Source organism: Myotis nattereri (assembly GCF_964212035.1).
Source record: "Myotis nattereri genome assembly, chromosome: 10".
Taxonomy (NCBI): Eukaryota; Metazoa; Chordata; class Mammalia; order Chiroptera; family Vespertilionidae; genus Myotis; species Myotis nattereri.
Genome location: NC_138085.1, coordinates 71,866,127 through 71,894,025, shown reverse-complemented (window position 1 = coordinate 71,894,025; position 27,899 = coordinate 71,866,127). Strand labels below are relative to the sequence as shown.

Genomic DNA, 27,899 nt, shown 5'->3' with positions numbered 1-27,899 from the left:
AGAACAGGTAGGTATTGTCAACCATGGTTGTTGGCACCAATTCAATACCAACATGAACCCCAATTTGGGGTGAGGTGAAGAAGGAAACTTTATTAAGTGTAAAACATCTCAATTGTGATACAGCATGGTTGTGGGGCAGCCCTGGGACTAGGACCCTCTCTGGCTAGACAGCTCTGCTCCCCACTGGAAAGGGAAAGTATGCTTCTAAGCTACAGGGTTATATAGACAGAGCTGCCCACCCCGTGGTCCCTGATTGGTCTGTCCTCATGCAAATGAGGACTCTAAATCCTCCCAGTTTGATTCATCCAAGGGGTACTTTCTTGATTGGTCATAATGGAGCTGCTCTGATTGGTGGGTGAAGCTGTTGATGGCGAGGTGGGGTGGGACATAGCTGCACAGCTCTGATTGGATGGTGAAAGCTTTAGTCCTATTGGTTGAAATAGGATTCCAGAAACTCCTTTATAAGGGCTGGCTCAGATGGCAGAAACACAGTTCAGGCAGACGGTTAAGTGCAGACTTCTCTGTGAAGTGCAGTTTGCAAGAGAGACCCCTGTGTAGAAATGGCTGCTGGGCTCTGTATTTGAAAATTTGAGCCCATTTAACCACCAGGAGCCCTTCTTAGTAGGTATCTTCTTTTTCAGGGTCCACAGTATCCTTGTCTCATTTTTTTTATCTCAAAGGGAAAAAATTTAACATTTTGTTATTAAGTATGATGTTGTAGGCGGCCTTTATCATATTAAAGAAGTTCCTTTTTTATCCTTGTTTGCAAAGAGTTTTAAAAATCATGAATGGCTGTGTAATTTTATCTTGCACTTTTCTATTAATTTTCTCTTCTGTTAACAATGAAGTAAATGCTCATATTAGAGAAGAAAGCTTAAATATTAATAACCTAAGCATCTAAAACAATTAAAAGATTTTCCCTCTCCTAGTTAACTGTTAAAAATAATATTTGAGCCCATTATACCTACTCAAATAACACTTAATCTAAACCTCAATTCTGTTATAGGAGTACTTACTAACATTTAAAAATACTCCCTAAAGTAGATTGGAAATCTATCATCCATAAATGGAGATATAGCATAGAAACTGGGAATAACACTTGACGCCACATGAACTGACAAACACATTTAAAAAATAGTTTATTTTCATAATTTTAAAAGCATTCTGGGCTGAGTCACTTATTTTGGTAATGGCATTTTGAAATCTTATGCTAAGAATTGAATCCATCATTTTCTAGTCGAGCCTAGAAATAGATTGCAGGCTCTAGAGATATAGAGGATATACTTGGTGTATTAGGAACACCATTTGTCATCAAGTGGATAGTTCCATTCTGCTAGAGGACCTTGTAAAAAATCTACCTTAGTGCAATTTTGTTTTATAGATTATTTTGATAGCTGTTCAGATAGCCCATATCAGTCTTCTAGCTTCTTTACTGTTGTGTTTCAGTGTAGAAACTGATAATTCTAAAACTGATTTAGTCTGAGTCGAATCATTGATGATAGAGAAAATAAATTAATTCTGTAAAATGAAAATGTGGTGAACATCAGCTAACAATAATTCACTCTAATTTATGACTTAATAGTTATTTAACAGGCAGTTATTGGTCTCTGAGCCTATTTTATTTCACGGTCACCTGTTATTTTAGGTTGCCAAAGCTGAAGACTTCCTTCTCAGCTGATGTTGAATATTATTAAGCACAAACGTCATTACCAAGAAAACAGGAAGCTGTGTAGGAGAACATGCCAAATGGTAAATTAATAGTCTGGGGAAAGGAAGCTGACGTAGACTCAGGGAAGGAACCCTGGACCCATCTACTTTGTTCTTTTTAGATGGATTGAAGCATACATATGGTTTAAATCATTATTTTCTCCAGAAAATATGTGAAATAATAGGTTTAGCATTAAATTAGAAAGCATTTATTTTGCTTATGTTTTGCATTGTCTTAAAAATGCTAGCGTCTTAAAGGGTTATATTATATCTTGTTTTAGCTGTGTTAATCCAGATTAATTCTCAGCTGTCACTATAACCATATAAAGTGCACTGAAATTGCCAACTTTTCCTCTCTATAGTGGGTCTTTAATGATCTCCGTAACTAGGACCTAGTAATGACTTAGAGGATTCAAATCCAAATTTACCTTTCACTATTTATTTAAAGAGTTTATTTACTTAAAGAGTTTGCTAAATAAATCAATAGTGTCACATTGTAGAGCCTATTTAATCAAGTTATGAGAGCTTTGTTCCCTCTTTTATGTCATTGATGTACGTGTATACAGTTCTTATACTTATTACTGAGAAAATAATTTTCATTAAAACACGTGTGGTAGAACACTCTTTTAGGCAGTGTTTCATCAGCTTTTACTTTTCATTATTATAGGTACTTAATAAAGAAGCATTTGTTGAAAAAAATCATAATTCACATTTTTCACTAAGTTTCCCCTTTTTTAAAAAAAATACTGATTTCAGAGAGGAAGGGAGAGGGAGTGAGAGATAGAAACATTAATGATGGGAGAGAAGCATTGATCGGCTGCCTCCTGCACGCCCCACACTGGGGATTGATTGAGCCTGCACCCTAGGCATGTGCCCTGACCAGGAATCAAACCGGGAACTCCTGGTTCATAGGTCAACACTCAACCGCTGAGCCATACCAGCTGAGCCTGGGCTCTTTTTAGTGCTGAGTGAAAGCTAAGCATCTGTATTTAAAATGTGACCATAAAGTTACTCTTATTTTATAATTCTTGGCATCAAAGACTACAGATCTCTTTTGGACGATATACCTATATTAGAAGAAGGATACATTTCTTTGAGAGAAATAAGTGAAGCAGTGTTGGTGTTTATTGTTAGAAGACATATATATTTTATTGTGAGATAAATGAATTATTTGTTTTAGGGCAAGTCTTACTGTCTTGGCCTCCATGACCACTGTGGGCTTTTATTTTGTTCTGTAAGCCATTGTATTAATCTTTTATTTATAAATCACTTTTTATTTACTTTGTTAAATATCTTAAATATGTGAAGTTTTAAAAAATATTTTCTTTTTCTTTTTTTAAAAGCTGCACGTCACTGACTCCTGGACCCAATTGTGACCGATTTAAACTGCATATACCATATGCTGGAGAGACATTAAAATGTAAGTCAGTGATGACTGTTTTACTAAAAATGTAGATTACAGAAATTGTTTTAGGGTTCAGTTCTTCTGGGGATGATCTATATAGTCAAATAATATGCTGGTGTTCTGTTTCTTGATTTACCAATTTTAGGTATTATTATCTTTTGACTTCCTCCTCTGAGATGTGAAGCATCAGCCTGTTTTCACTTCACCCTTTATCTCTCCTTTCTCCTCCTCTTTAATGTGATTATATCATCAGTATTGGTTCCTGTGTTGGTTACATTTTTAAAGGATTATTTAAAGCATTGTATTGTACAGTTAAATGAACAGCCTGTAAAAATTCTTAGTAAGTGCCTGGCACAGAGTTAGCACTGTTATTACTTAAGCACAGTCTCTCTACAGTGACAATGAGCACGTGGTATGCTTTTATTTAGTTTCGCATTAACCACAGTGTTTTTGGCTCCCCACCTTATAAGATGAAGATAATAGCCCCTGCCCTTTACCTCCCAACTTTTGTTTTCTATTATTTTCCTTTTGCATTGTCAAGATTGATAACATGATTTACTCTAAATCTGTAATTGTCTCTGGTCTCTGTCTATAAATTGCTTGAATGATTGCTCTGCAGGCCTGCTCCTGCACAGTTGTCACATGGGATTTACCTTTGTTGTTCTCTTGGATTTGACCTTTTTTTGTAGAATCTATGTATTGAGAAATCTGTTTTGTATAATTATATCTTGGTAAACAGGTTACCCCTTTATCTTGCTGGAACAAAGTCTCAAATAATTTGCTCGGATTCCTGTCTCCCTCCACCCTTCCACTTTTCCTGTAGAGCTCTTCTGATGATTTTTTATTACCACAGTCATAATTAGGTATTTTAATTTTTAAGAGCTCTTTCTCACTCTTGCTCTCTGTTTCTTTCACAGCGTCTTGTTCTTATTTTATGAATACAGTATCTTAAAAGTTTTCAGCCTTGGCCAGTATGGGTTGGTTGAAGATCGTCCATATGGTGGTGTGTTCGATTCCCACTCAGGACACATACCCAGGTTGAGGGTTTAATGCCTGATCAGGGCACCAGCATGAGGCAACTGATTGATGTTTCCCCCTCCCCCTCCCCGTCCCCTCCCCCGCCCCATCCCCTCCACCTCCCCTCCCCTCCTCCTCCCCCTCCCCCTCTTTCCCTTCCTTTCTCTAAAATCAATTTAAAAAAATATTTTTGAAAGGGTATAGAAGTTTTTTTTAAAGTTTACTGAATTATCTTAATTCCCCCCCCACCCCGGGATTATATTTTTATTTGTTTATCATATGTTTTCTCCCTCTGTTATTCTATAGTCTTTCCTCAAATAAAAGGTGATTTTTGATTGTCCAATTATATTTAAGACAGACAATAAAACTTTGGGACTTCTGTGTAGGCCGGGCTCACTGAGTGTGTGGATTAATGGTGGGCTAGCTGTTAGTATGAGGAACCCCTACATGTCATATTTTAGAGTTTAATTGTTATAACTCTCCCTTAAATTATTTGTTCTATTTCTTTAGAAAATTCCTTGCATATTTTTTCTGGAGTTACATATCTGGCCACCATGACATTTTTTGAGAGGGTTGGTATTGTGGACGAAAAGTGGGGTTCTATGGGTAACCTTATAGGGTGATCCTATCTAATAAAAGAGAAACATGGTAATTAGCCATACCTCCGCTACCCTTCCCATTGGCTAATCAGGGCGATATGCAAATTAACTGCCAGCCAAGATGGCGGCCGGCAGCCAGGCAGCTGGAAGCGAACATGAGACTTGCTTGCTTTAGTGACGGAGGAATCCAACGTTCCCCGCCTGCCGCTGCTGGCCTCTAAGCTGCAGCTCTAAGAAACTATGTTACAAATATAGAAGCAAAACAAAACCCCAGAAACCTGCTTTAGTCACTGGGCTTCAGCCAGCAGGATCGCAACATTGTTTCAAATACAGAAGGTAAACAAAGGCCAGAAACCTGCTTTCAGCAGCGGAGGCCTAAGAGCTGGAGCCAAGCATCAAAGCTAAAGCTGGCCCAGAATAAAAAAGAAAAAGAAAAGAAAAAAAGGAGTGGTTGGGAGCTTCAAGCATGCCCAGCCTGAAAACAGCCCTCAGCCCCTCACCCAGACTGGCCAGGCACCCCAGTGGGGACCCCTACCCTGAAGGGTGTGTGACCAGCTATAAACAGCCATCATCCCCTCACCCAGGCTGGCCAGGCACCCCAGTGGGGACCCCCACCCTGATCCAGGACACCCTTCAGGGCAAACCAGCCGGCCCCTACCCGTGCACCAGGCCTCTATCCTATATAGTAAAAGGGTAATATGCCTCCTAGCACCGGGATCAGCGGAGCCACGAGGCCTCCCGGCACCAGGATCAGTGTGACAGGGGGCAGCGCCCAAACCCCCTGATCGCCCTGTGGCTCTGTGTGTGACAGGGGGCGGGGTCACAACCTCCCTATCGGCCCTGCTCTGTTCGTGACAGGGGAAGGTGCCCCAACCCCCCGATCAGCCCTGCTCTGTGCCTGATAGGGGGGAGCTCCCCAACCCCCTGATTTCCCTGCAGCTCTGTGTGTGACAGGCTGCGGTGCCCCAACCCCCTGATCGGCCCTGCTCTGTGTGTGACAGGGTGCGGCGCCCCAACCCACCCCCCACCATGGGCCCTCTCTGTGTGTGACGGGGTAGAGCCATAACCTCCCCATCGGCCCTGCCCTGAGTGTGACAGTGGTGGCGCCCCAACCCCCTGATCGGCCCTGCTCTGTGGGTGGTAGAGGGAGACGCCCCAACCGCCCCCCACGGGCCCTGCTCTGTGTGTGACGGGGTATAGCCATAACCTCCCCATCGGCCCTGCCCTGAGTGTGACAGGGTGCGGCACCCCAACCCCCTGATTCGCCCTGCTCTGTGTGTGACAGGGGGCGGTGCCCCAACTCCCCTATCGGCCCTACTCTGTGAGTGACACGGGGGAGCTCCCCAACCCCCTGATGTGCCCTGCTCCATGCGTGACAGGGGGGAGCTCCCCAACCCCCTGATCGACCCTGCTCTGTGCGAGTCAGGGTACGGAGCCCCAATCCCCCTGATGGGCCCTGCTCTGTGAGTGACAGGGCGCAGCGCCCCAACCCCCTGATCCGCCCTGCTCTGTGTGTGACGGGGTGGCGCTGCAACCTCCCCATTGACCCTGCCTTGAGTGTAATGGGGCGATGCCCCAACCCCCCAATCGGCCCTACCCTGAGCGTGGCTGAGGGTGGCATTGCAACCTCCCGATCCGCCCTGCTCTGTGCATGACGGGGGGCGGTGCCTCAACTCCCCAATCGGCCCTGCTCTGAGCCCGACCAGGGGCTGCACCTAGGGATTGGGCCTGCCCTCTGCCACCCAGGAACAGGCCTAAGCCAGCAGGTCATTATCTCCCGAGGGGTCCCAGACTGCGAGAGGGCACAAGCCGGGCTGAGGAACCCTCCCCCCCCCCCCCCCCCCCCCGAGTGCACAAATTTTTGTGCACCGGGCCTCTAGTCTGATTATAAATCCCTAACTGGGCAGGTCGTGGTGGATAGTCATGCCCAGGCCTATAACGTTATTTTATTTTTCAATTATAATTGACATACAATATTATTTTATATTAGTTTTAGGGGTATGGAATAGTGGTTAGACATTTACTACAACATTATTGATCTTTTGTATGCTGTACTTTATATTCCTACGACTGTTTTGTAACTACCAACTTGTACTTCTTAATCCCTTCACCTTTTTCACCCAGCCCTCTGGCAACCATCAGTCTGTTCTACATATCTATGAGTCTGTTTCTATTTTGTTTGTTCATTTATTTTCTTTAGATTTCACGTATAAGTAAAATCATATGGTACTTGTGTTTCTCTGACTTATTTCACTTAGCATAATACCCTCTAGGCCCATCCATGTTGTCACAAATGGTTAGATTCCATTCCTTTTCATGGCCGAGATATATATGTATAACTTCTTCTTTATCCAATCGTCCATTGATGGGCACTTAGGTTGCTTCCATATCTTGACTTTTGTAAATAATGCTGGGCCCATGTGACTTGAAAGGAATATATATTCTGCTGCTTTGGGATGAGATGCTTTAAAAATATCAATTAAATTAATCTGGTCTAAAGTGTCATTTAGGCCTATAACTTATAGAGTGAAGTATTTTAAACCAGCCTCTCCATTGTGCTTGTGCGTCTAGGTTAACACATCTTTGAAATACCTCTAAGGGGGCGTAACCTTCAAGAGAACACATAATCTTGTTAACTATTCTGTAATCCTATCCCCTCCTTGCTTTCTCCAGTCTTCCTTATATCCCTTCCTTAATTTCAAGTGCATAAAAGAAGCTGCAAAACTGTTGTTCTGTGGGAGCATTTGAGATCTTACTCCCTGGCATATGTTGTCAGTTTCACTCAAATAAACTCTTATAAAAATCTTCTACAGGTTTGGACATTTCTTACCGTGACAGTAAATATTCCCTGTGAAACTTTAAAAAAAAACTATATATTTTTATTGATTTAAGGAAAGAAGGGAGAGGGAGAACGAGACAGATACATCATGATGAGAGTGAATCATCGATCGGCTGCTTCCTTTACACTTCCTACTGGGGATGAGCCTGCAACCTGGGCATGTGCCCTGACCGGGAATCGAACCATAACCTCCTAGTTCATAGGTTGATGCTCAACCACTGAGCTATATCGGCTGTGCTCCCTGTGGAGCTTTTAATTGTAAATCTCCCTGTTCTTAGCCCCATGTCTCATTCTTACCTTTCCTTACACTGGATGACCGCAAGTTTTTATGGTTTTACCAGGACAGATGGCTTCCTGCTCTTCAGTAGCCTCTTTCTCATGTTACTGCAGCCAGAGTTTTCTCTGCCCTGTTTCATCAAGTACTACTCTTCCATCTGCATTCTGCCTTCTAGGAATTTGTTGAAATATCTCATCTACCGATTGCTACTCTTTCTTCTTCCTCTTCACTCTCCTGTTTTGGATTTTTATCTTACTCTTTCTTCACTATCATTTAATGGCAGGGTGGGTCTTGTACTGATCATAGTATACAACTTTATCTGAAGTTTTTCATTAAATCCCATTGAAAACTTATGATGTGTGACTTAAATTGTAATTTTAACCAAGGCTGAATCAAACTGTCTAAGCTTATGGTAATTTTATTTCATAATTTTAAACTCAATGAAGTTTGAGATGGAGATGGTATTATTTATTAAGTTATATCTTTAGCCCCTAGCACAGTAAAGATATTCAATTAAGTATTTGTTGACGAAATGAATTTATGCATAAATTAATCTTTGTTTTCAGATTTTTGTTGTTTGAAGTATGGTGTTATAGAGAATGTGACATTCTGTTGTATCTATCTTTTACCAACATAAATTCAGTTTTTAGAAGTTATTTATTATACAAGGAATTTGTAACTGGAACATTGCTCTTAACAGTACAGAAAACAGAAAGGACATACAGTACTTTGCAGATCTGGAGTCTGTGTCAATTTTGTCTTTATATATTTTACTCTACTTTCTCAAAGCAGATCAGTGAAAATAGCATACTAGTACAACTAAATTTTATATTTTAGATATTAGAAAACAGTTTCCTATAAATGTTTATCTGTGAGTAAAGGAAATTTTGTGCAGTTAAGGATATTGAGAATGAAAGACAAAGAGGAGGGTATATTTCTACCCATGAATTCATGAATTGATTCCTACAAGAATTACCCACATTTCAAATGAAGTAATTGAAACACAAAGGACCTGCAGATTGCAGTACATTAGGAATGATGTTACTGTTTCCTCAGCTCTATTAATATGAAGAGACAGCTCTTCAATTTTGGGACAGTGAAGGAGTTACCAAGTTGTGTAAGATTCTTACGGGAAATATCAAAGGCTATCTGAATTTAAGAGAAATCCTGGAATTTCATTATTGTAGAAGAGACAGCTGGTACTTAAAGAGTATTGTAAAAGTGCATCTTCCAGTGGTTGATTTAAATAAAATACATGTTGCCGAAACCGGTTTGGCTCAGTGGATAGAGCGTCGGCCTGCGGACTGAAGGGTCCCAGGTTCGATTCCGGTCAAGGGCATGTACCTGGGTTGCAGGCATATCCCCAGTGGGAGATGTGCAGGAGGCAGCTGATCGATGTTTCTCTCTCATCGATGTTTCTAACTCTCTATCTCTCTCCCTTTCTCTCTGTAAAAAATCAATAAAAATATATTTAAAAAAAAATAAATAAAATACATGTTAAAGTCTATGATGGTGCCACTAAAATGAGTGAAAATTTATCAGTTGTAGTAAAATTCACAGAGGAAGTTCAATGAGCTTTGTATAAATGCATATTTGTAAAAAATAGCCACCCTACTCATGATCTACAGCACTTAATTCTTGAAGAGATTATGTTTGTGTTTTGTATACCCTATTTAAATAAGCCAGAGAATAGGCTGTTTTGATCATATTTTATTTCCAATCTCTGGTGTATTGCCTGACATTTAGAGGTGCTCAGTAAGTGTTAGTGGAATGAATGAACCATGTCCATTCTTTGGATCTGGCAGTGATGAGGTTTGATGAGAAGTGACAGAACTCTTAAGTATTTTCAATTTTACAAGTTGGTTAAATAACACTATGTAACTATAAAGAGAGATGATTGAAATACTGTAATATCATTCAAGTCTGTGGCTGGTAAAGCAAATGGTTTGCTGACTGGTTTCAAATTTGAAATTATCTTTTTTAAAAAAAAAAGATTTTCCATACTAACAATTTACTTTAATCAGGGACTGTTTGGTTATAAGAAACCCATTAGAATAAACAAAAATTAAAGAGACTTTTTTGTTTGTCTCTATAAGAAATTAAGTGAATTCCATGGTGTCCAAGGGTGGGAAGTGTAGCCACTCATAGGCACTGGTACCAGGGACTCCAGAAAGATGGTAGACACCATAGTAGCCAGTCAGCATCTGTGTCTTTGTGTCTTTCTCCCACATCATACTCTATTGTCATTTTATCCCCCCCCCCGACTCCCCTAGATTTCTGTTTCTCTTCACACAGAATAGAAACCACTTCCTGAGCCTCTTAAGTGGTGACTCAATTCAAGACCAGAGGTTGCCTATGGTCTTGGAATCTAAATTCCTGGGAGAGAGGGTCTGATTGGCAGCTTGAGCTGGGTGTCCACTCATGATCCAATCATTTAGCCAAGAGTTCTGGGTCATGTATTCTCAGCCTGGTTACTAGAGGCCAGTTTGGCACAAGGTCAGCAAGGGCTTGGGCAGGTACTCTGAGAGGGCATCTGTTGCACTGTCTCAGGAATTCTTTCTAAAGAGCTTCCAAATGAAACTGTAGACATTTTCCACTTTATCTTTAACAATAGAAGCAATACTATCATTTATCATCTGAGAGGAATGATGATTATTTCAAAGCCATTTGTGACAGTGAAGAAGTCATGCCAGAAAATTATCTCCAAAGATTTTGAAGTTGACTATTCCAGAGGAAAAACTGAAAAAAAAAGAAAAAAAAAGAAATGATTATGATTTGGATAATACATTCTCTCCCATGTTCTCAGAGGAGCAGTTTAAAATTACCATTCATTTCTGAGGCTTCCATAACACATCACTGAATGTAAGTTTGTATTTTTTGGAGAATAATTACAATGAAATTAAGCCAATCTTCGAACTGCGATTTAAATGGAATGCACCATGTAATCGTCAAACAGTAGTCAAACATATACAAAGATTTTAATAGACACATTGCAAATAGTGTTCTAGAACTTCTGCCTTACTGAATATTGAAATCAATTTCATTTTGATCCTATCTAAAGTGGTTTGGCTGATATGTGTGTGTTCGTGCAGCCAAACATAGTCTCCAAGATCACCTGCAAGGAGAGTAGGAGTTAACCATTTTTACTATGACTTGTAATAGTTGAGCTGAGTAAAAAGTTGGATACTGTGTAAGTGGATTTAGTATTTTGCATCATGCTGAGAGGCATTATAATTTTCCTTGGTAGCATAGTTAATTTTACTTTATTTTTATCTTTTCAAAGGATTCATTTACTTAAAGATTATTATTTAGCATTCAAGGTATTTTTAGAGGCTAATTAGGGAGGCAGGTCACCTTTGATTTAGTGAATGTTCTAAAATGCTCATGAAAGGCAAGTAAGAAGTGCTAATTTTGTGGATTAGACATTATTTCTCCTTTGTTCTGGTATTTCAGAATTTTTTTTTTGAATTCATGGAATGTTTAAAAAATTTTAAGAATAGTAATGAATATTAACTTATATTTTTAAAGTCAGCTTAGTTATAGCTAAATATATACAAATAAATAAATTTGGCTTTGATGCTGATTATAGTTTATTAAATGTGGCTGATAAATTGCTAAACTAACTTACTGAGCATTTATTTTATAAAGAGTTAGGTTTACTTAAACACATTATCTCCTTTATTTTATTTTATTTTTTTTGTTTTTAAATATACTTTATTGATTTTTTACAGAAAGGCAGAGAGAGAGAGATAGAGAGTCAGAAACATCTATGAGAGAGAAACATTGATCGGCTGCCTCCTGCACGCCCCCCACTGGGGATGTGCCTGCAACCAAGGTACATGCCCTTGACCGGAATTGAACCTGGGACCCTTCAGTCCGCAGGCCGACACTCTATCCACTGAGCCAAACTGGTTAGGGCAACACATTATCTCCTTTAATCACACAATAATTTTGAGATATATATTTATAGCCTACTTTTTAATATTAACTTTATTGAAATATAATTTACATATATTAAAATGTACCTATTTTAGATGTACAGTTACATAAATTTTGGCTGTTGTAAATACCTATAATCAATTACTTCACCATAGTCAATATATATAACATTTTCATCCCCCAAAGATAAAAGTCAGTTCTCTGCCACCATCTCCCCACTCCCCGAGCTTTTAGTCTCTCTGAAACTATAAAACAGGTTTTCCTGTTTTAGAATTTCATATAAATGGATTTATATACTAGGTAGTTTTTGTGTATGTCTTCTTTCAGCATGATGTTTTTGAGATCCGTCCATATTATCCCTTATATTAGTACTTTTTATTGCTGACTAGTATAACATTGTATGAATAGGCCACCGTTTTTTATTTTTTTTATTTTTATTTTTATTTTTTTTATTTATTGCTTAAAGTATTACAAAGGGTATTACATATGTGTCCATTTTATCCCCCCACCCTAGACAGTCCCCTAGCCTCCCCTATCCCCCAGTGTCTTATGTCCATTGGTTATGCTTATATGCATGCATACAAGTCCTTTAGTTGATCTCTTACCCCCCTACCTCCTGCCCCCCAACCCTCCCTGGCCTTCCCGCTGCAGTTTGACAATCTGTTTGAGGCAGCTCTGCCTCTGTATCTATTATTGTTCAAAAGTTTATAATGGTCTCTATTATCCATGAATGAGTGAGATCATGTGGTATTTTTCCTTCATTGACTGTAGGCCACCGTTTTTTAATTCATTCTTCTATTAAAGGACATTTGAGTTGTTTCCAGTTTTTGGCTATTATGAATAAAGCTGCTGTTACATTTTTATATGTCTTTTTGTGTTTTCATTTTCTTGGGTAATACCTAGGAGTAGAATTGCTATGTTGTAAACTAAGTGTATGTTTAACTTTATAAGTATGTTATTTCTAAACTGTTTTTCAAAGTGGTTATACTATTTATATAACTACTAGAGGCCCGGTGCATGAATTCATGCACCAGTGGGGTCTCTTGTCCTGGCTTGTGGGATCGGGCCAAAACTGGCTCTCTGACACCCCCCGAGGGGTCCCAGATTGCGAGAGGGCACAGGCCAGGCCAGGGGACTGCACCAGTGCACAATCGGGGCCAGGGAGGGACGTGGAAGGTTGGCCAGCCAGGGAGGGACTGTGGGAAGGCTCTAGGGCATGTCCTGCCTGTCTCGCTCAGTCCTGATTGGCCAGACCCCAGCAGGAAGCTGACCTACTGGTCGAAGACCTGCCTCCTGGTGATCAGTGAATGTCATAACGACTGGTCAACCCATTGACTGTCTGCCCCCTGGTGGTCAGTGCATGTCATAGTGAATGGTTGAGCAGCCTTAGCATATCATTAGCATATTATGCTTTGATTGGTTGAACGGATGACCGGACACTTAGTATATTAGGCTTTTATTATATAGGACGAGAGGCCCAGTGCACGAAATTCATGCACTGGTAGGGTCCCTTAGTGACTGATGGCTGCCAGCCGGGTACTCCCTCCCTTTTCCCGGCCGGCCCCGACCCCTGGTGGAATTCCTGGATGAACTCCCAGTCGAGGGGATGATTTGCATACTATGCTTTTATTATATAGGACTAGTAATTTATGAGCAGGCTAGTTATCCCATATACTTGCCAACATTTAGTAATGTTGGTCTTTTACATTATATCCATTCTAGTGGATGTATAGTGGTGTATCTCATTATGGTTTTGACTTTTCATTTTTATGTGCTTATTGGCTATTCATATATCTTTTGTTGTGAAGTGTCTGTTGAAATCTTGTGCTCAATGTTTTGATTAGATTGTTGGTCTTTTTGTTGAGTTATGTGTTCTTTATATAATGTAGAAAGAAGTTGTTTGTCACTATTTTCTCCCACTCTGTGTCTTCCCTTTTCATTTTCTTATGGTATTTTTACAAGAGCAGAAGTTTTTAATATTGGTGAAGTCCAATTTAACAGTTGGCTAATTTTTCAATTTTATTCATCTAGGACAGGGGTAGGGAATGTCAGGCCTGAGGGCTATATAAGGCCGAGAAATAATTTGGTCTGTTCCTGTCAAGGCATTAGAGGTGAGTTAATTAAATGTTTGACCAAATATAGCAGGCTAATTTTTAAGTTGATAATTTTGTATGGCCTTCGAATGATGTCATAAATATCCAAATGACCCTTGGCAGGAAAAAGGTTCCCCACCTCTGACCTAGGTTATTGATTTGAGATTTTTCTTCTTTTCTAAAATTGGTGTCTAGTGCTATAAATTTCTAACAACTGTTTTAGCTGTATCCCACTGGTCTGGATATGTTGTGTTTTCATTTTAATTCATTATATATTTTTAATTCCCTTTTGATTTCTTTTTTAACCCACGAGTTATTTGGAAATGTGACGTTTAGTTTCCAGAATTTTCTAGATTTTTCAGATATCTTTCTGTAATTGATTTTGAATTTAATTCCATTATGATCCAAGGACATACTTTGTATAACTTAGATCCTTTTAAATGTAGTGAGACTTCTTTTATGGCCTAAAATATGGACTATTTTAGTAAGTGTACAGCATCTTGTTGAGGGTACAAAGCTGGTGCCAACAAATGCCTACATTTCTATTAATTATCTTTGTATTTCAGGGTGGTTTCCCCCAACCCATTTATTTGCAAGATTATGGCATGGGCAATAGTGCCTTCAGATCAGAAAAGAAAGACTCATACTTTTTCAGAGGAGGCAAAATAGAGTTTTAAAAATTCTGGTCTGACTTAAGAATGAAGGGCACTTAGGACACTAGGTTCTTTATGGAAGTATATGGAGGGTCCAGATGTGCTTCTGTTTGTTTTGAACTAGTCCCTATTTTTTATTATTTTGGCCTGTGAGGGCATTGAATTGCCCTCATCTCTAGGATATTTCAGACAGAAGTTGGCAAATGACCTTTGAGACATTTGATGGTAATTCCAGATGGCACAGGCACTCCAGACCCTTCAGGTTCTTGCATGGCAGGCTTTACGTGGCATTCTCTGATAGTTGATCTCCCTTGATTTTCACTGGACCATTAGTCTGCTTTAGGGGAAATAATTGAGATTTTCTTATTTCCATTCCCCCAAAAGATATGAACCATGTCTTAATTTCTAGTATATGACATCATTCATATTAACTTGTATATATTGATTCTTAATAAATTTATCTTTTTATATGTATTTATTTATGTGCTAGATACAGATCTCCATTTCTGTTGAAATTAAAAAGTAAGACCTCTGTCTGCTATAACCAGACTACTAATTCTTCATAGAACTGTTCTTTTAATACTGTTCCTAGGCTGCTATCAAACCTCTAATTTATTGAAATCCTTATTCATGTTTCCAGAGTCAGGAAAGATAATCATCTTTGGATTCTTCTTCAGCCAGTTCTGTGTCAGCATATAAAAAAGGAAAACCAGCAGTGGCTTTACCCTTCACATTTCCCTTTTGATACCATTCACACTAAGATCCTTAGTAACAACTCCAACAAAAAAATAAATCCTTGTTTTTCTTCTGCCTTTGGCTACAGGGCTAGGTTGTAAAAGGAAGGGAACAAAATGTTTTAGTAGGGTCATCATTAGTGATGGGGCATTAGAGCCATTAAACAAATAAACAGTTTAACAAAAAATACAACAAAATAGAAAAGTGGATGCTAGAGGATTTAGGAAATTGCAGGGAGTTTTGTTGATACAGGATTTCAGATGAAGACCAGACACATATAACTTGTGGGAGGAATGAAGTGACAAGGGAAGAGAGATGAATGGGAATAGAGTTAGCTTGAAGATTAAGAGGAATGATTAAAAAAATATTTTTATTGATTTCAGAGAGAGGAAGGGTAAGGGAGAGAGAGAAACATAAATGATGAGAGAGAATCATTGATTGGCTGCCTCCTGCATTCCCCCTATTGGAACTCAAGCCGGCAACCCAGGTATATGCCCTGACCAGAATTGAACTGTGACCTCCTGGTTCATAGATCTGTGCTCAACCACTGAGCTATGTCAGCCAGGCAACAGGATGTTTTTTTTTTAAAGTTCTTCTGCATTTTCAATAAAAATTATGTTTTCCCTTTCATTGTGCCTTCAGAAACTAGAATCTTTTCATATTATTGTTGTTCTATATGATAATCCTGTTTGATAGTGGTGCTGGAAGCCTAAGAGGATGTGGTTGCATTCAGTGTCTAGAAAAGTTACAACTCATCTCTAGTTATTTCTTCCTTTGTACTTATGCCCAAACCTCTCTATCTGGAGAAGTGCCAATTTGCTACTAAATTTAAATAAATAAGAACATTTCTCATCAATAGGGGTGGCAAATTTAGCCCCTCTTTAGAGCACTGAGCAATTTATGACCATATGTTAAATACCATAAAACAGCTTTAAAGACTTGGTCCCTGGCCATTGCCAGATTGCACCGTAGGAGTGCCGCAGCACTGCGAGGGACTGGGAACGTTTCCTCCGGCCCTTGGAGGCCTCCGTAACGCACTGATGTCACAGCCAAAGAGGCCTGTTTTCAAACATTCCCTTTATAAAGGTGAAATACTAAAAGATTCCATTTTGGCATTTGGGCGCAAAGAAGGCAAGACTTCTTTTTGATTCTTAAGGGTCAAAATTAGTATGAAAAGTGTTGTGTGGGAGAATGAGTAACTTGGCAGCAGTGAGTCCAGAAGGCAAGTCTAGGAATAGGTAATAGATATCCTACTCATTCTTTTTTCTTGGAGCATGAACTGGACTTTTGTAAGGCATAAGCAAACCAAATAGCACATGTTTCTCAATTGTTTTCCTTTTGCAAAATTTATGGAATGAATATTAATGTTAAAAACAATTTTTAAAATTTCATGCCATTGGACTGACAATAATGATTTATTTTCTCCCAGAGTATGACTCATTATTTGGTTAACTCCAATTATTAGTTTTTCTTCTTACCATCATCACAGTCTGTGAATCATTTATGGCATTCAGTGGGCTCATGGCTGAGAGAATGAAGGTGTGTGCCAGCAACATGTGATTTTTGGTTAAGTAGTGCTGTAGGGCCTTGGGTGGACTTTTAACACATGAGGAAACCACTGGTTCAGGCAGGGCCCAGTGTTATAAAATAGGAATAGGCACCAGGTCTTTGTACACGATTTTCCTGACTGTTCTCTCTGAAGGATAACTCTGCCTACAGAGGAAGATGATGAAATTTGGCTGTCAAAGGTCCAGGATTCCTAGCCTTCTTGAATGTGTAAGTGCCAGCCTGAGGGCTGGTTTCCTGTCAGTTCCTGTGTGGTTTGCACTACATCCTCTTTGCAACAGATCAGTATTTTAGGTCATCTGTCACAACTCCTATCCTGTACATTCTTGGCAATTTGATCTCAGTTTGCAGAAGGCAGCTGGTCTACTTCTCTAGGAAGTGCAGTGGTAGCTCCCGTCTCCTCCTTCCTAAGGCCAGGAAGCACACTATTGTTACTCATCACTGCTTTCTTCCTTTGAAAGAACAAAAATCTTCAAACTTTGTCAAATTCAAAAAGTGCTGGGTAGAAGTTTGAAATTACCCTTTCCATTTTGTTAATCTAGGGCAAAAACTTGAGTGATCTTTGACATCCTTTGAAATCTTGTCTTTTTCCATAATACATGTATGTGCGTTAGTGGTAGACACCTTTACCCTACTCACTGCAAATGAAGTCATGCTTAGGTCATCAGTCACATTAAGATGTTTTGTTTTGGGCTTTGATTTTTCAACAAGAGTCTAATTACTTAGGCCATGTTATTGCCCAGTTATTGTTTTTTTGTTTGTTTATTGTTTCTGTTTCTTTCCCTTTACAGTTTGATTTTTTTCCTGTTCCAGCGTCTATCAAGACTATTCACTTTGGACATGACTTAAGTATTTGCATTGGATTTTCAAACTCTGTGGAACACAGAGATATTTAAAGCACATGTCTTTACTATTTAATGTTAAGATAAATGTATTGTTTGAGTTGTTCCAATTTATCATACCATAATGGGTAAACTATGTTGGGAATTTAGAAAAGTGAGCAATGTTCCTCCTGTCTTATGACTCAGAAGTCTCATTTTAGCAACTTGATTTTATTTATATAAAATAGGAATCACCTTTAGCCCAGTTCATGTAAGAGAAGAACCTATTTCTAAAGAGAATACAAACTCATGCATGAGTTATTATTTCTTATATATATTTTTATTGATTTCAGGGAGGAAGGAAGAGAGAGATAGAAACACCAACGATGAGAGGGAATCATTGATTGGCTGCCTCTGGGCATGTGTTCTTGACCGGAATCGAACCTGGGACCCTTCAGTTCACAGGCTGATGCTCTATCCACTGAGCCAAACCGGCTAGGGCACATGAGTTATTTTTTTTTTATTATTATTATTAGTTAAGGTATTACAAATGTGTCCTCATCCCTCCCATTAACCCCCAACCTCCCCCCCCCCACACACACACTCATACTCCCATCCCCCTGTTGTCCATGTCCATTGGTTTGGCTTATATACGTGTATACAAGTCCTTCGGTTGATCTCTTCCCTTTACCCCCGCCCTCTCCTACTTTCCTTCTGGGGATTGATAGCCTGATCGCTGTTTCTCAGTCTTTGGGTCTGTCCCTTTTTAGCAGTCTATGTTGTTATCTATATTCCACAAATGAGTGAGATCATGTGGTATTTATCTTTCTCTGACTGGCTTATTTCACTTAGCATAATGCTCTCCAGTTCCATCCATGCTGTTGCAAAAGGCAAGAGTTCCTTTTTTTTACCGCAGCATAGTATCCTATGGTGTAGATGTACCACAGTTTTCTAATCCACTCATCTGCTGATGGGCACTTAGGCTGTTTCCAAATCTTAGCTATGGTGAATTGTGCTGCTATGAACATAGGGGTGCATATATCCTTTCTGATTGGCGTTTCTGGTTTCTTGGGATATATTCCTAGTAGTGGGATCACTGGGTCAAATGGGAGTTCCATTTTTAGTCTTCTGAGGTAGCTCCATACTGTTCTCCACAGTGGCTACACCAGTCTGCATTCCCACCAGCAGTGCAGAAGGGTTCCTTTTTCTCCACATCCTCTCCAACACTTGTTGTTTGTTGATTTGTTGATGATAGCCATTCTGACAGGTGTGAGATGATAACGCATTGTCGTTTTGATTTGCATCTCTCTTATAATTAGTGACTTTGAGCAGGTTTTCATATGTCTTTCGGCCTTCTGTATGTCCTCTTTCGAAAAGTGTCTATCTAGGTCCGTTGCCCATTTTTTTATTGGATTGTTTATCTTCCTTTTGTTAAGTTTCATGAGATCCCTGTAAATGTTGGAAATTAAACCCTTATCGGTGGTATCATTGGCAAATATGTTCTCCCATGTAGTGGGTCTTCTTGTTGTTTTGTTGATGGTTTCCTTTGCTGTGCAAAAGCTTTTTATTTTGATGTAGTCCCCACATGAGTTATTTTAAATAATATTCTCTTTTTATTGAAATGTTTGGGTTATATTGCTTAATACAATTATATAGGTTTCAGGGGTACAGTTCTATAATATATCATCTGTATATTGTATTGTGTGTTCACCACCCCAAACGAAGTTTCCTTCCATCATTTATCCCCTTTTACCCTCTCCTACCTCACCCCATTCCTTCTGAATTACCACTTTGTCTATCTATAAGGTTTTTTGTTTGTTTGTTTTTTGCTTAATCCCTTCACTTTTTTTCACCCAGTTCCCTTACCCTCTCCCCTCTGACAGGGGTCAATCTTAAATAGTATTCTTTTTATATTTTTTAAATCCTCACCTGAGGATATTTTTGCATTGATTTTTTGGGGGGGCGGCGGGGGAAAGAGGGAAAGACGGAGAGAAACACATTGATTGGTTGCCTCCTGCATGAGCCCTGGCCAGGGCCTGGGCTGGGGAGGAGCCTGCAACCAAGGTACGTGCCCTTGACCTGAATTGAAACCGGGACCCTTTGTTCCACAGGCCGGTACTCTATCCACTGAGCCACACTAGCTAGGGCTTAAATAGTATTCTTACAATCGATTGTGGCACAGATCATTTCTATTTCTGATTCTTCTTTTCATCTTTATAAAAACTTCATCTTTTAAAAGAAAAAAATTCCCATCTTTTGTAAGGTTCAATAACATCATTAGTATATCTCCTGTTTTTTTTTTTTTGTGTGTGTGTGTGTTCTGGTTCTTAAGATGAATGAAGAGAAAGGAAAGAGAAATTGTGTTGTTTTACAGAAAAAAGTGAACTTTCTGAAGGTGGATTTTATGTCAGATGTATGGACACCAGGCAGTATCATCATAGAAATAGCCCAACTCCTGATAATTCACTAAGGATGGCATGAAGGAAGAAATTTTGTGTTTGATATCTAGATTATTTATAGCAAATCAAATCTGTAGTTCCTGAAATAATATGTTGTTAAACTCCAGGGATAGGAACCTCTGTGATCTTTAAGGTTTACATGGCTTACAGAGTAGCTGATCAAGAAATGTTTGTTTATTAAATGAGTGAAACCAGGGCACTAAAAGAGTATATCTTATGTAGAAGGTCTTAATTGGAAGGAAACTAATCTTTGGGACCTTTAAGTGGGATAAGGGGTATCTAAAGATTTGAGAAAGAGCAGCATAGTTTCTTCATCGAAGAAAGGGCTAGGAACTATGAAAGGTTATATAGATCTAACTGGTTTACATGCATATTTAGAAAGGACCTAGGAAAAGACTAGCAGAAGTAATTTGCAACACTTGGGCTAGAATAGGACTAATTTTACTTTGTAAAGAATAACTGTTAATAGGTTGAACTCTTATTACAGAATGATGTATATGGTACATTGGGAAGAAAAGAATAAGTTGAATTTATCCCCAGAGTAGCATGGCCTTTGATTCTGTCCTTGGGATGGATCTGATAAGCAGATCATGAAATGATTAGTTAGACATAAAATATGTTGCTTGACAGTATGCCTAGAGTCTGTCATGATTAAAGAATGAATGCTGCTTAATGTTGAAATAAGATAATTGGTCATTTTAATATAGAGCAAATTGCAAAATTGTTTCTTCTCCAGTTAATTTAATTTTATTTTTTACTGCTCTTTCTGTTTCTCCTTTTTCTGTTTTTCTAAGTGTAATTTCACTACAATTGGGTAAGAAAAGTTCCAGCTGGTCACACTCAAACATCAGACTTTTTACCTACTTTGGCAGGGTTGACCATCTCCTCTAGAAAGGAAAGAAAGAATCCACAAATCTCAGAACTTTCACCCGACCATTATCTAGTCATTACTGAGCACCTACTCAGTCCAAATTCTGAAGCACAGTCTTTGAGGGCCTCCATTGTTTGGGACCATCATAACCTTTCCAACATTCCTCTCTTCTCTTTACCCCCTTCTCTACTAAACCCAGTTGTTTTGATGGTCTGTCCCCGCTTTCATTTTCAACTCTACAGTTGCTCTCCCTTTGAATATCTTGTTTCTACTAGTGTTGTCTATTCTAAGGGGCACATAATTTGTTTTCTACTCCTTAAATTTTGCTAATTCTTTTACCCTTGCCTATAATTACCATCTTATATTTCTTAGTTTTTATCTAAGCCCATTATGAACAGCACTAAGAGTAGATATTTATTTATTTATTTATTTATTTATTTATTTATTTATTTATATTTTTTGACATTTAAAAAAAGAATTGATTAGACTGAGCCTGACTTCAGACTAAAAGGAACTAGTTAGTGAAGTAGGAGACTGAGGCAGATTGTCCAAAGACGGCCACAACAGTATCTCTTGTCCCACATGATCTGTTATACTGTGTGTGACCTTGGCACTCCCCTTCCACTTCAAGAATTCGAGTATAAGTTTTCTTCTCTTGAATTTGAGTGGATTTTTGACTATTTTGACCAATAAAATATGATTAAAATAAGTTGTATGACTAATGAGGCTGGGTTATAAATGGCAGAATAGCTTCATTCTCATTAGCAGGAACACTTGTGCTTGGGGCCCTGCGCCACTACCTATGAAACCTGACTGCTTTAAGGTTGCTCTACTGTCAGGTAGCCAAGCCATATGAAGAGGCCACATGCCACATGTTGGTACTGCAGTTGGCAGTTCTTGTCTTGGAGTTATCCCAGCCCTGGGCACCAGATATGTGAGTGGAACCATATTGGACCCTTCAGACCAGCCTATATACCAGCTGAATACCACTGAGAGGCCTCTTTCCACACTGTCAGAGCTAAAGAATCACTGACTACATTCTGCTTATGTTTCTAACCCACAGAATCTGTGAGCATAACAAAATGGTTGTTGTATTAAGCCTCTGAGTTTTGGAGTAGTTTGTTAGGTAGCATTAGTAATTGGAACAGAGAGACTGAAGAACAGGAGCAGAACAGGAGCCTGGAGGAGGGTGGAAGAGATGCGACTAGGAGCAGGGATAGAGAGGTTCAGGAAAAGACAAAAGAATCAGGAAAGAAATGGGTAGATTTTGAGGAGAAAGTGTGGGTAATTCACTATATAAATATATGTATATTTTGTTATGTTTATATTTGGATAAAGGTGGAGTTGGAGATGCTTAGCAAGAGGTAGGTCTAGCGAGGGCCTGGCCGCCAGGTCGAGCTCCTGGTCTTTAACAAATAAATACTCATGTGAGGAAAGACAGAGGCTTGGCATTTGATCATTCTGGTCTGCCTTCCTCAAGAGAGTTTTGTGTGTAGTGAATATGTAGGTGTGAAGTACTCCAGCCCTTCAGAAGAAGAAAGGTGATTCTCTCCAGAAGAAAGCCTTGTACCTCTGTGGCTCCATTTATAAGTTCTGAACCGCAACATGGCTCTTTAGAATTTCGAATGACCCAAAGCTGCTGTGGTTTTAGGAAATGAAAGGAAGCCTACCTCTAAAGTGGGGACTTTAAGTAGCAGCTTTCTTGAGAGGAGAGGGAACAAATCTAGTTTCAGTTCTGGAGCTTCAGAGGGCTTTTGTCCACATTGAGGACTCAGCAAGTGTTAATTGAATGGCAGAATTGATTCTCGTTTTCTGTAGCATGCAGCAATCTGGCCACCAGCCACATGCAAGTCAGTTTGTTTCTGTGAAGGTTGACATACTGCATATCTAAATGTACTCTTGACTCCGAGAATCCTTCAAGTTGTAGTTTTCCTTAGTAAATATCTAATTTGTTGTTGAAATCTTTTAATTAAGGTTGTAGAAAGAGAGATGCTGTAGAACCTTATTGAAATGCTAATACTGGGTAAAAGAACATTACTTTTATGACAGGGTAGCCCTGATGTATCAAACCTTTACTTCATGTGTAATAGTTAGAAGATAGAATTTGCCCTTGTGTTATCAGGGACTTCACTATATTTCAGTTGGTCTCTGTTAGATGCTTTCATTTCACCATTTCTTAATCCCTCTGACGCCCGTGTTGGAGTGACTTTGGTGTATCTGAGATGTGATTTCTGTTTTGCTTATTTCTCCATCTCTTCCCTGAACATTGTGGCACATGTAGATAACTTGCTCTTACAGACCCTGCTTGACTTCTTTCTGACTTGCATAATTTTCCTGGCAGGAGCATGACTGTCTTTTTGCTTTGTTTTCATCAACTTAAATTTAAATTATCAAACAGAAAAGTTGTCATCGTGATACCATGGCTTTTAAAAGACTGCTCATTTTCTGTTGCTTGATTATTTTTGATTTTTTTCCTTTTTTCAGTGAATGTTGGCTAGTGCTTGTGTAGCTTTTACTGTTTTTACTCTGGTAGTAGTTTTATTTTATTCATTGTTTCTGAAAAGCATATTCTTATATCTACTTTTGAAGAATTTTAATTTATTCATCCTTATTTTTCAGCATCCTAAATTTTCATTAATTTCCATAGATTCCCCCACGTTAGCTTTCGTGAATTACTGGACTGGCTTTTGTTCATTGTTAGACTTGTTGTTTAGCTCTGTCGTGTGTGAACTCAAAGGACCCTTCATACTAGTTTTTTTACATCTTTCTTGGTCCAGTTGCTGGGCATTTCAGAATTATTTGCCAGTAGAAAGTGTTATTTGGTTTTTTTTCTCTCCATGAATTCCAGAGGCTACTGCTTAGTTTTCACAGTGTTTCTGAGAGTTTCTGGGTGGGTTTTGCACGATCCTCCAAGCGCTGTTTTGTGGGAGCTGAAGACAAGGTCCAGCCTGATCCTGTTCTTTGTGTGCTAGTTTGATTCTGCTGCTAGAGTTGTGGTTTGTGCCTGCGGATGCGCTCAGCAAAAGACATTGTTACACAATGACCTCAGGATTCAAAGAAAGATTGGTGCGTTGCTCCCTCACCATCTAGTATTCTGTGGTTAATTCTCCTGATTTTCTGGCAAGTGTTGCTTGTTTGTGTCAAGCTTTGCCACATCAGCCTTAAATTTCTGCTTTGTTTAATTCAGCTAGGATTTAGAAAGAAATATTTACAATTGTATAGCATTCCATATTTTCCAAAGTATTTTTACTTAACTGATCTTGCTCTAATTTCCCAACAGCTTTGGGAGGCCAGTTATCCCGCCTTATGTGTACGGGGAGTGGGGGTGGGGTGGGGGGACTTATACAGTCTAAGTGACTAGCCTGACGTCACTAACGAAGTCAGGGATCCAGAACTCAAATCCAAGGTTCCACGTACAGGCTTGATGCTTTCCCCACTGTAACATGCTGGGAAAGAAATACCACTTTTATTATCACACAGTAACAATGTGCTTCAAGAACAAATCAAGGTGAATAATCAGGTGCTCATGGTGAGAGAGTTATACAAGAAATACGAACAAGCCATGACATTCCTGACTAGGTAAACACAGCATCAAATTCTGATGACTTCTGCATCCATCAGCTAGGAAAGGTGTGGTCAGTTGACCAATAGTTGATTGGGAAATTAACGGACGAACTTCTACTTTTGTGTGGAACTCTTTTGGACCCTTGAAGAGTAATAACTTGTAGTTGGTTATTTTTGTTTTGCTTGTTTTTGAGGGTAGAAATCACAAGCAGAATTTGCTGCAAATAAGGTGAGAAGTTAATCAGGTTTATGAGAGAAAGGCTCAGTTTCAGCCTTGAGATGTAGAGAATAGTCTTAAATGTATTTTACTGTATGTGTCTTTAAGACTCAGCCTGTGATCTTATTATTTTTTTAAAATACAATTTTTTATTGATTTCAGAGAGGAAGGGAGAGGAGAGAGAGAGATAGAAATATCAATGATGAGAGAGAATCATTGATCGGCTGCCTCCTGCACACCCCCTACTGGGGATCAAGCCAGGCATGTGCCCTTGACTGGAATCAAACCTGGGACCCTTCAGTCTGCAGGCAGACACTCTATCCACTGAGCCAAACCAGCTAGGGCTGTGATCTTATCTTTTGGACCTTGATCTAGTAACATGGCTTTATGATTCATGTCTATTATCTGTCCTGATATATCTTTAATTGTCTTAATTATATCTTTTTGATATACTAAAAACTGGTTTAATTCGCAATCAGATGGTAAATTAAAACAGTTTTGAACCACTTTCTAAAATCAATTGGGTCTTTTTTTTTAATGTGGGAAAGATGAAGGGAGAAAACTTAAAGGTCAATATAACTGGAAGGTCCAGATAATAAGATGGACCGGATGCCCTGACCGGTTTGGCTCAGTGGATAGAGCGTCAGCCTGCGGACTCAAGGGTCCCAGGTTTGATTCCGGTCAAGGGCATGTACCTTGGTTGCAGGCACATCCCCAGTGGGGGTGTGCAGGAGGCAGCTGATCGATGTTTCTCTCTCATCGATGTTTCTAACTCTCTACCCCTCTCCCTTCCTCTCTGTAAAAAATCAATAAAATACATTAAAAAAAAAAAAAGATGGACCGGATATGTATAGCTAAACTCTGGGCAACTGTGAATGAAAAAAATTGTTTTTTTATCTTAAAATATACTTAAAATTTATTTAGAAATACAATTGTCAAAATACTTTAACCTTAGCAAATGATGTAAATGTTAAGTACTCAGTTTTATTTTACTTTAGGATTGAAAAGAATCTGAAAGAAATTAGATATTACCAAAACCAAATTTAATTCAAGTAGAAGAGTCTCTCCTCAACCTCAACCTATAAGTCTTGCTACAGTTCCTCCTAAGAGACATGGAGCCCTAGCTGGTTTGGCTCAGTGGATAGAGCATCGGTCTGTGGAGCAAAGGGTCCTGGGTTCGATTTTGGTCAAGGGCATATACCTCGGTTGCAGGCTCCTCCCCGGCCCGGGTCTTGGTCAGGGCCCATGCAGTAGGCAACCCAATCGATGAGTTTCTCTCACATTGATGTTTCTCTTTCTCTTCCACTCTCTCTAAAAATCAATGGAAAAATCCAAAAAAATAAAAAATAAATAAAAAAATAAAGAGAGACATGGATTTGCCAGAAGTTATGTCATTCTAATAATTAACTGGAGTGGAAGAACTTTATTTTTAGAGCTAAATACCCTTGGATGTCATCTAATCTGCTACCCATTGTAGCAGTTTCTTTAGTGGTGCCTTGGTAAGTGAGTATTGTGGACCCTGAAGAAGAAGACACCTACTGAGAAAGGCTCCTGGTGGCTAACTGGGCTCCAATTTAGAAAAATAGATCTTAGCCCGCTGGTGTTGCTCAGTGGTTGAGCGTCGACCTACGAACCAGGAGGTCACGATTCAACTCCTGGTCAGGGCACTTGCCTGGGGCGTGTAGGAGGCAGCCAATCAGTGATTCTCTCTCATCATCGATGTTTTTGTCTCTCTCTCCCTCTCCCTTTCTCTCTGAAATGAATAAAATTATATTTAACCCCCCACCACCCCAACAACAACAACAAAAGATTAGTAGCCATCTTTATACAGGGGCCTCTCATGCAAACTGCACTTCAGGGAGAAGCCTGCACTAAGCCATCTGCCCCCTGCACTGAACTGCCTGCCTGCACTGTGTCCCTGCCACCGAGCCAGTCCTTATAAAGGAGTGCCTGGAATCTTCATTCAGTCGGAGCTATACAGCTGTACCCCCACCAGCTTCTTTACCAGCCAATCAGAGCTGCTCCATTCTGACGTATTGGGGCAGAATCTTTTAATTCATTTTTTTGTTACTGACACTATAATATTTTTTGAGGTATTAAACCATTTAAATTAATGGTTTGTGTATATCTATAAAAATCAAGCTTACATGCTAAGTTTGTTATTTTCTCAGTTTTTTACTATTTCATGATATCATCATTACTGATATATTTTTAAAATTATATTTCATTTCCAGCTACTTAAAAAAACCACAAACAAAATCATAGAAAGATTGAGAAAGCTTACTTTCTTTTTATGGGGTCAGATGCATTGTAATAATTTAAAAAGAATTGGTAATAAATTGTATTAATGAAACAGTTTTATGAATATGCATTAGAAAATTATTAAGACTAAAAATTTCTACAGTAGAATGCTTATTACTCAATAAAGTAATGCTAATTCATAGCACTTGGCTTAAAATATTGTTATTTTATGCACTGAAATAAATATACAGAAGAATGAGGTTAAAGGTTCATTTAAAACATAATATAACATCTGAAGATAGGACATGATACCCCTATCCTAATTAGTTTAACTTTCTAAGAGTTGGCAACATAGCAGATTCCCTATGATATACCTAAGAATCATGTAGCTCAGTTTTCTGAGAACTGTCTTTTGTTGTAAACCACTGTAAATGACTGGGCACGCTTAACTTGGAGAAGGGAAGACTAACAGAAGGGGTCCTTTGTAGAACAATACCATGTAGAATAATGCTTAAGGTACAACTAGCATTAATAACTAAAAGTGATTTTAACCACATATATGTTTTTCAGATATAAGAAATAACGTTTTCCAGCAGCTAATAACTGCCCAGCAATAGAATGTGCTGCCTAATGAAGTAGTGGGCACATTTTACCTAGAAATGGTCACGGAAAAATGGATGAGCTTTTTCCCTTCCCTTTGTTCTTTTCTTTCTTTTCATTTTATCCTCTAGATCTCTGCTGTTCAACATGGTTGCTACTAGCCACAGTGGCTATGGAGTACTTGAAGTATGGCTAGCCTAGGAGCAAGACAGTACAGGAGGGAATCACAGAGAGGAGGACAGGATCCTTAATTTATGTATGAAGTCTCAGGTGTATTCTTCTTTTTTTTTGTTTTG

The 27,899-nt window shown here is 39.1% G+C and overlaps 1 protein-coding gene across 2 annotated transcripts in view; it reads left to right on the top strand.

Annotated features, from left to right (window-relative positions):
* Nucleotides 1-27,899, top strand: part of BABAM2 (BRISC and BRCA1 A complex member 2) — a 353,123-nt gene that overhangs the window by 27,097 nt on the left and 298,127 nt on the right. For both annotated transcript variants that reach the window (XM_081100973.1, XM_081100974.1), the window contains one exon: nucleotides 3,051-3,127. In XM_081100973.1, the coding sequence (XP_080957099.1) occupies nucleotides 3,051-3,127 (77 nt within the window). The remainder of the gene's footprint in view (nucleotides 1-3,050; nucleotides 3,128-27,899) is intronic.